Genomic DNA, 9312 nt, shown 5'->3' with positions numbered 1-9312 from the left:
ATGAATCTTGTAAAACAAGACATCTAAAGTTCACTTGATGCACGTGCATACAAAAGAAGAAAAGAACATAAGTAAAGGACACAACTCAAACAAAAACAAACAAGCTAACTCACCAACCACTAGCTCATCTAAAGGATTTAGAATTGAATGATTAAGAAACTACTTGAGGTGAGGCTGTACAGGAAACTAGGATCAGGTAGAAGAAACGAAATGGACGGTCGGATTCCGATCCTTTGGCTTGAGAGTCTTGTGATTCTCCCGGTCGCGTGCAGCCACGTAGGCTATGTGTGTTTTCTTGGTGATCTTGGATGGGTGCCCACGTTGTCTTATCTCCTGCCGTCCTTCCTTGCTCGTTACTGTAGGGGTAGGGGGTGTTTAGTTTGTGAAAAAGTTTGAATTTGGATATCGTAGCACATTTCGTTATTATTTGGTAATTAATATACAATCATGAATAATTAGTTAGGCCTAATCAGTTAAATTACTACATTTAATACTCTATGTATGTGTCCGAAAATTCGATGTGACGGATAATGTGTAAATTTTTTTTAGAAACTAAACCCTGCCTGAACTCGTTATAAGATTTGAAGAGACCATGCATGGGAGCAGACAAAAAAGAAAGAAAATGGTCTTGAGCACGCGCATTTGTCAGAGAGCGCCACTTATTTTGGTGGACTCCGAGGTTGAAGTCACATGAAAAGTGTCCCCCCGCTTCTCCTGAGAGCTGAGACGAGCAAGTTGCAGAGATTCTCGAGCGAGTCACGCGCCCGTTCCAGCACACTCCGACCTGAGCTTCAGGGCAGTTCGAACTTCGAATCAACACCTCGCTGCGCGCTAGCCTTTGTGTCGATTCCTGCAACTGCAAGCATTCCCTGCATTTGGCATTTGCAATCCCTTCCATCCCATCCATGGCTTGACCGGAAACCTGCGCGCAGGTTGATGGCTTAGATCCCACCCCCGTCCTCTCTCTCGCCGCCGTCGGCTGTCCCGCAGCCAGATGCCGCCGCCGCCGCCGGTGGCCGCCGCCCGTCCGGGAGCGCCGCGCCTCTACCTCAGGACCCACGGGACCAGGGTCGCGAGGCTGCACCTGCTCGACTGGGCCGTGCTGGCCGTCCTCACCGCCCTCGACGGCGCGCTCAACGCCATCGAGCCCTTCCACCGGTTCGTCGGGGAAGACGCGATGCCGGGCCTCCGCTACCCGCTCAAGGACAACACCGTGCCCGTCTGGGCCGTGCCGGTGCGTGCGTCGCGTGCGCGAGTGACCCGACGATGGCGAGGGTATGTGCCTGCGTTTCACCTGGATTGTTGAAGAACCTTGCTGGTTTCTCTGCAGGTGCTCGCCGTCGTCGCGCCGGTGGCCATCGTCGCCGGGATATACGTGAGGAGGCGGAACGTCTGCGACCTGCATCCCGCCATCCTCGGCAAGTTTTCTTGCACCTGCCATTCCTGTTCCTGTTCTGCAGCTGTGCCCGGTGGGTATTGGTAGTAGTTGGCTTAGTTGCTGACACGCCTGATGGTGCCCGAGCAGGGCTTCTGTTCTCCGTGCTGATAACCGCCGTCCTGACCGACGCCATCAAGGACGGCATCGGCCGGCCGCGCCCCAACTTCTTCTGGCGCTGCTTTCCTGACGGACTGCCGGTAAGCTCACCCGTTTCTTCGCTCAAAGTCCTGAACTTCAGAGTTCTGTATTCTGTAGCTGCTTGAGCTCACTAAAACGCGATGAGTCTTCTTCAATCAGAGGTACGACAACGTCACCAGAGAGGTCATCTGCCACGGAGACCCGGCCGTGATCAAAGAAGGGTACAAGAGCTTCCCAAGTGGCCACACTTCATGTAACTCCACTGAACACTCTCTGCTATGCCAATTCCCTTTCCAGGTTTGCAATTGCAATTAGCTGCCTATGGGCTTTCGCTGGGCTGGGCTTCCTATCGTGGTACCTGGCCGGCAAGATCAAGGCGTTCGACCGGGGAGGCCACGTCGCCATGCCGCTGCTCCTTGCGGCCATGGTCGCCGTGTCGCGGGTGGACGACTACTGGCACCACTGGCAGGACGTGTTCACCGCCGGAGTCCTCGCGCATGCTCCTTTTCAACTGAATTGCATTGCCTCCCATCATCATCTGTCGTTGCCAAGCTCTCTTCTGTTTTCTGAAGATCGCATTGTCAGTCTATCACGCTCTGCTCCCTGTAATTCTTCGCCTACAGGATTGGTGGTCGCGTCGTTCTGCTACCTGCAGTTCTTCCCACCCCCATCCGGTGAACAAGGTATGACCCTGCCAGCAGTGTAGGTGCATAGTTGCATTCAGATTCAGCACACTACAACACTCTTTCTTGTTTGATCGAAGCACCTTTGTTTGTTCTGATCTACCCTAATTACCATCCTTGTCTATAGGTGGCCAAACGGGCGGCCCGGCCCGACTCAGCACGGGCCCGTTTAGGCACGGCCCACTTAGGCACGAAATTATTTACGGGCCGTGCCGTCCCTGCCCATGGGCCTCACTGCCGGCCCAGGCACGGCCCAAAAGTGATTTAATCGTGCTGGGCCGGCCCGTTTGGCCCGGCAGCCCGAAAATACTTAAATAGGTTTGATAATGGGATGGACTGGTATTTAAACGGGCCTATCATGCTACCCATCCATGGGCCGGCATTGAGGCTCAGGCACGGCCCGGCTATCGGGCCCGTGCCGCCCGGAGCCCAATAATAATCGGGCCCGAGCTGTGCTCGTGTCGGGCTATTATGGGCCGGGCCTCGGGCCCCCATGGGTAGCGGGCCAAATGGCCAACTATATCCTTGTCTGAACACTACAATGTTAGCATCTCATGTTTCATCCTCGGAATGGACACATTGTTAGACAACTGATGCTGTTGCCGGTTGGATTTCAGGATCCTGGCCTCACTCCTACTTTGAGCACATGCTCACCCTCGAGGGCGAGATCGAAGTGCAGTCAGCAGCCGGCTCGAGTCGGCACCTGTCACTGACGCTTGACTCCTCTCCAGACGTGCTGGAACGGAGATGAGAACCAGCAGCCAAGCATTGGACACCATGGAATCAGACCGTAGATCCTAGAGACTGAAGAATGCTGCTGTTAGTTTTAAAAAGAGTAAAATGCACTGGGTGTCCTTAAACTAGTGAGGGTATGTCAAGTAGGTCCACGAACTCTGAAAATGCAGATTCGGCCCCCTAATCTATTTAAGTGTGTCACTGGAGGTCCAAAACCCCTTTGACCGGGTCTGACCGCCTACGTGGCTTGCCACGTCGGTCCTACGTGGCCTCTCTCTCCCTCTTGCCTCCTCTCTCTCTCCCACCCGCCCCTCCCCTGTTCCGGCCTCCAGCGGCGCCGCCCCTGCCCCCCTGCGGCTCCGCTCCCCTCCCGGCGCCGGGCAGCGAGGCTCCGCGGCGATGGGCGAGCGGGCGGCCGGCACGGACGGCGGACCCTCCTTGCGGCTCGGCAGCCTGCGCGCGCACCATGGTGGCCGGTGAGCGCGAGGCGAACGCGCCATGGCGGCCGGCTACCCTCCTCCCTCCCCATCGCTTCCCTCCCTCTTCTCCATGTCGGCAAGCTCGGCCACGACGGTGGAGACCATGGCCGCAGCGGTGGAGGCCTCGCGAGATCTGGCCTCCCTACCGCGCTGGCCGTGCGGAGAGGAGCGGCCGCGGCGGAGAGGAGCGGCCTCGGCGGGCCAAGCGCGATGACGGGCGGAGCACGCGGAGGCCAAGCGCGACGGCAGGCGGAGCGCGCGGCAGGCCAAGCGGCGGCGAGGCAGGCCGCAGAGGTGCGCGCACGGGCGGCCGGCCGGAGCGCCGCGGGCGGAGCGGAGGCGACGGCGGCTCGCCCTTCCCCCGCTCCAGCGGTGTTGATGTCGGGCGCGCGGAGCTCGTGCTCACGTGCGCGGCGGCGCCGTGCGCGCGGTGTGCGTCGGCGACAGCGGTCACGGACGCCATCGCCGCAGCTCTACGCCGGGCACGGAGCTCGCGCGCGCGGATGAGGACGGCGGGGCGGCCGTCCAGCGGCATCTGGGCGTGGGAGGAGGCGGGGAGGAACTGCCGTAGGCGGGCCCCTCCTCCCGCGCCGGCGGCGGCCTCGTCGCTCGTCGAGCTCCGCCAGCCTCGCTCCTCGAGTAGCAAGTTGCGAGCTGGAGCGGGAGCAAAGCGGATCCACCGGCGGGGCGCAGAGCAAGCGGTGGGGGCGGCGCGGAGCTCTTGGCGGGAGCTGGGATGGTGCGCGGGACCGCCGGCGGTGGTGCGGAGCAGGTGGCGCGGGACAGGGCGGGGGCGGCGCTCGCTGGCGGCCCAAGACAGCGGGGGCGGTGCTCGGGAGCGGACAGGGACGGTGGTGGCAGGGTGGGGGCGGTGCTCGACGGCGGCTCGGGACGGCGAGGGTGGGGGCCGCGCTCGGGTGAGGGAGGGGGAGGGAGCTCCGTGGGGCGCGCGCGAGCGCCATGGCCCCGGGCTCGAGCTTGGAGCGCCGCCGCCAGGGCCCCGCGCCCCACCGGCGAGGGAGGGGGAGGGAGCCCCGCGGGGCGCGCACGGGCGCCATGGCCACGGGCCGGAACAGGGGAGGGGGCGGGTGGGAGAGAGAGGAGGCAAGAGGGAGAGAGAGGCCACGTAGGACCGACGTGGCAAGCCACGTAGGCGGTCAGACCCGGTCAAAGAGGTTTTGGACCTCCAGTGACACACTTAAATAGATTAGGGGGCCGAATCTACATTTTCGGAGTTTGTGGACCTACTTGACACACCCTTACTAGTTTAAGGACCCCAAGTGCATTTTACTATGTTAAAAATTACTGTACACTAATTTTACCGGCACCAAGGGGATTCAGATCCCTGCAGCGTGTACGGTTTACTGTGTCATTCAGTGGCTCATAGCATCATAGCCATCCTGGCCGTCAGAAAATTGATGAGCTTTCTTTTTGGGTGAAGAAATGTAACGATTTTGATTAGAGCTAACAGTACAGCAGCGGTGTTCTGGCTAGTGGCTATGCTACCATTTACGAACTAGTGGAGCAAAAATTCGCCCTGTCTCAGTTCTTGGATCCAGAGCATGCAGCAGGCGGCGGCAGCGTTCCTATGCAGGAGGGAGGCACGAGCGTGCCGCCGACCACGCCGCCGGCGACGTGCGCGCACTGCGACTGGGTGGCGACCCCGCGCCTGACGAACCGCAGGTCGATGTCCCTGAGCTCCAGCCCCCGGCACGGGCTCGCCTCGCTGCACGACAGCTTCACCGCCACCTGCGTCGCCGACACGCCGCGGATGTTCCTGAACTTGACGTCGCTTATCCTCACCGCCGACGGCCGCTGCTCCTGCACGCCGGCGGCCGGAACCAACCGTGAGCGTCTCGCGATAGATCATCTCGACCGGCAAGAAATTGGTCAGTTAGTTTTGCTCTGACCGATTCGCGGTGGCAGGAGGCGTAGGGGCAGTACTCCTGGTCGATGATGATGGGGTTGCGGACCTTGCGCATGACGATGTCCTCGAAGACGAGCCCGGCCACGGCGGTGGGCCGGGAGCCGCCGCGCCACGTCTTGATGCGCACGCCGTTGGACGTGCCGGCGATGGTGCAGTTGGCGACGCGCAGCCGCCGGACGTCCTCCTCGCCGGGGTACCTGCCGAGGCTGCCGACGCTGATGCCGTGCCCGGGGCCGCAGGTCACCCCGGACACCACCACGTCGGAGCTGCCGGGCCCGACGGAGACGCAGTCGTCGCCCGTGGCCACGGCGGAGTCGGTGACGCGGACGTCCGAGGAGCCCTGGATGTGCACGCCGTCGGTGTTGGGGCTGTCGCGCGGCGCCCGGATGCTTACCCGGTGGATGCGCACGCCCTGGCTGCCGGCCACCGTCACGTGGAAGAACTTGCTGTCCAGCGACGTCACGTCGGTGATGGTCGCGTTCCTCACGCGCCCGAGCTTGATGGACTGGACGATCAATATCCACACAAAATCAATCAGAGCCGTCCATCTTCCGATCGAACGGCCAGAGATCAAACTTACGGTGGGGAGGAGCGTGCAATCGCGTCGCTTGGGGCACTCGTTGAGCGGCCACGCGGTGGCGCCGCGGCCGTCGAACGTGCCGCCACCGGTGACGAGCAGCCCGTCGACGTTGGAGAAGTGGACCCACTCGCGGCAGCCTCGGAAGGCGCCGAGCCCAGCCGGCGCGCGGAGGACGCCGGCGACGCGCACCTCCATGTACCCCCTGCACGGGCCGCGGAACACGAGCGGGTGCAGCAGGTAGCTCCCGCCGCCCCCGGGGACGACGACGGCGGGCCTCCCGGGCGTCGCGCACGCCTTCATCCACGCCCTCAGGAACGCCCTGGAGTCGTCCGTCTTCCCGTCCGCGACCGCGCCGAAGTCCGTGACGTTGAAGACCGGGCCGACGGCGGCGCCAGCGACGACGTCTGCGGCAAGCCACGCCGCCGCCATGGCCAGGAGGAGAAGCAGAGCACCCAGGCCCGACGCCATGGCTGCTGCTGGCCGCCTGTGGAGGGGAGAAGCAACGCGTCATGCATTGCGCGGAGCATGATTTATGGCACGTAGTATACTGTTCTGTTTTTTTTTTCTTCTGGCATTTGCCCCCAACGAATTCTTGGAACTGCACGCGTATAATTGTGTGGTGCTGTCTGTTAGGCAGCTGCTCTTGCCATGAGCACCTTGTCTTTGCCTTGTTTCATGGCTGATTTGTCTCGGCATCACGATCGAGTCTGCTGGCGGTTGGTCCATGTAGGTAGGAAATAATCCGATCGAGGCTGTCATGTAAAAAGTGCCATTTGAAGAAAGAACATGCATGGGAAAAAAATCCTTGCAAGTTGCAACGTGTGTATGTGTTTCCTGATTGGCAAAATGAGTTTTTTTACCAATTCCTTCAAAAATAATTTCTTTTAGTGGCCCTTTGGCACATGCATTTTATATTTGAATTAAAATTACTCTACATACTAGGAGTTGTTGCAGTTACCTCTTTCTGTCTAATCTTTTTATTTTTTGAAGGCACTCGTTTTTTTTATAAAAAAATAGAAGGTTAAAATCTTCTAAGCAATGGTTCTCAAGAGAATTTGGAAATAACATGACAACAACTTCTAGTAGAATGTGGTCGCATACATTATTTGACCACTTACAGGCACTAGTTATACATAGTGTTATATATGTCTAGTTTTTGCCAAAATTATAAAAACAAAATCGGCAAAACGTGGGACTTGAGTACATAAATACATACATGGTATACATCTCATTGCTTTACATGCATTCATACGGCTGCACACATTGTTATTCTATGTCAACTGACTCCCGAGAGAAATCAAGAAAGTAAAAGAGTATCCATCCAGTCTGGATTTAAATTGCTCGATCTCAGACGAGCATGTGCAAGCAGGAAATGTAGGTGTGGTAGTAGTTACCATCATATATATGGATGGCAACGGAGGAGGGAACGAGTTGCATTGGCTTGAATCGCTCAGAGGCAGGCGAGCTCCTTGAGGCAGCCTGTGGAGGAGCCCTTGGCATTGTTGCAGACGGCCATGGTCTTGTTGTTTTTGCCGCTGTACTCGACCTTGACATTGTCCATGGTGACTCCGCTACATGGGATCTTGTCGGTGCAGAGCAAGCTGACGGCCTCGGGGGTGGAGGAGGTGCCGGTGATGTTCTTAAAGGAGACGTCCTTGACGGTGACCTTGGAGCCGCCGCTGGCGGTGCAAATCTTGTTGGGGCAGTACTTCATGTCGATGATTATGGGGTTCGCCGCGTCCTCCATCTTGATGTTCTCATAGTGGATCTTGGAGGCTGTGAGCACCGACTTGGCGTCTTCGTACGCCTTGATCCGGAGGCCGTTAGTCGACTTCTTGAAAGTGCAGTCCTTCACGTTGATGTCAGTCACGTCCTTCTCGTCCTTGTACCGCCCAAGGCTGCCGATGCTGATGCCGTGTCCCGGGCCGCAGGTGACGCCGGTGATGTTGACCTTGGTGCTACCTGGGCCGATGGAGATGCAGTCGTCGCCAACACCGATAACCGTGTTGCTGATTGTGACCCCGGACGAGTCACCCATGTGGATGCCATCCGTGTTGGGGCTGTCCCCTGGCGCCGTGACCGTCACGTCCTTGATCACCATGTCCTTGCACTGGAACACGTTCATGTGGAAGAACTTGGAGTTGAGCAGCGTGATGCCGGACACCTCGCCGTTGTTCACGAAGTCCAGAACCAACGAGTTGGGTAGGATCTTGCAGTCGTACTTCTTGGCGCATGAGTTCTTGCTCCACACAGCGGGGCCTTGCCCGTCGAGCGTGCCCTTGCCGGTGATCACCAGATTGTCCACGCGCAGGATCTCGATCCAGTTGCCCTTGTACTGGCTCAAGTCCGTGGACGCCAGCAGGTTGCCGTCCAGCTGGATGGTCACGTCACCCTTGCACGGGCCCGTGAAGTTGAGCGGCCCGACCAGGAAGTCGCCCTTGGGGATCATGATCTTCTGCTTTCCGGTGCCGCCACACGCCGACGTCCATGCCTCCTGTACAGCCTTGGTGCTGTCCGTCTTGCCGCCGGCGGTCGCGCCCATCTTGGTGATGTCGCATGTCCCGCCGTCACAGGATCCACCACCACCTCCAGCCGGAGCGGAGGAGCTCTCCTTCGCCTTCCCGCCAGCATGCGCAGCGCAGACAAGCACAAGGAGGAAGAGAGTTCTCAGCATGGTGTTGTTGGGGAAGGCCATTTTGTCGCAAAGTTTTGTGTCTTGCATTGCTCACCAATGGCTCCAGCCTATATATACCTATTGCTAACGGGCTTCTCGCTGCTATGTTTGTGGCATGGTCATCTGGCCTATTGCTATTTTCAGACCAGGCTTAGCTCATGACCTCAAGTTTTCGTCCAATGGTTATTTTCTTGTAATTACATGATGGCAGCCCCTCTGTCCACAAATATAAGTGTTCATTGTGTTTTTTAGGGCAGATTCTCACCATGGCCAGCTGGCGCGCATCTACCTCATCTGAGGCCATGCATCTGCATTAAGCAGGCGAGTAGGGCGCGTATAGTAAAGGTTTTTATTAGGTTGGCATGGCATGGTTTTCACGTATAATGAATTAAATAATCAAGACATATTTAGTTTTCATCATTAATCGAATAAATGTAGGGCTCATACGAGTCTGTTTTTTTTTCAGGTCTTGCTCGTTTTTCTTTTCCCATCATAGATTCCAATCCAAGCGTCCCTCCTCCATGTCCAATCCTTCTAATACCTTCCGTCTCTACTCCAATCAATTCTTGTAGCTCCAAACAATGTATCAGCGTCACCCCCTGCCTTTTGCCTCGTCTGGTCATCTCACTTCTTTAGCATCGGCAGAAAATCTCAGTCA

General features: G+C 58.0%; 2 protein-coding genes and 1 pseudogene across 2 annotated transcripts; 1 reads left to right on the top strand and 2 right to left on the bottom strand.

Moving 5' to 3' along the window:
- The first annotated feature begins 641 nt into the window (after window positions 1-641).
- LOC120669405 lies at window positions 642-3060 on the top strand (annotated as a pseudogene).
- A 1955-nt stretch (window positions 3061-5015) lies between these two features.
- Window positions 5016-6448, bottom strand: LOC120669404 (exopolygalacturonase-like). The gene is made up of 3 exons (XM_039949164.1): window positions 5981-6448; window positions 5384-5905; window positions 5016-5294 (listed from the first exon to the last, which is right to left on the bottom strand). The coding sequence occupies exons 1-3, from the start codon at window positions 6446-6448 to the stop codon at window positions 5016-5018; spliced, it is 1269 nt and encodes a 422-aa protein (XP_039805098.1).
- Window positions 6449-7156: 708 nt separating this feature from the next.
- On the bottom strand, window positions 7157-8686 carry LOC120669734 (exopolygalacturonase-like). Its single transcript, XM_039949571.1, has one exon. It carries the CDS (start codon window positions 8673-8675, stop codon window positions 7431-7433), a length of 1245 nt encoding a protein of 414 aa, XP_039805505.1. The 5' UTR covers window positions 8676-8686; the 3' UTR covers window positions 7157-7430.
- Between the last annotated feature and the right edge of the window lie 626 nt (window positions 8687-9312).

The sequence above is a fragment of the Panicum virgatum genome, chromosome 4N (assembly GCF_016808335.1).
Source record: "Panicum virgatum strain AP13 chromosome 4N, P.virgatum_v5, whole genome shotgun sequence".
In the NCBI taxonomy this organism is placed as follows: domain Eukaryota; kingdom Viridiplantae; phylum Streptophyta; class Magnoliopsida; order Poales; family Poaceae; genus Panicum; species Panicum virgatum.
The sequence above is the reverse complement of the archived record's forward strand: the minus strand, read 5'-3'. Positions and strand labels throughout refer to the sequence as shown.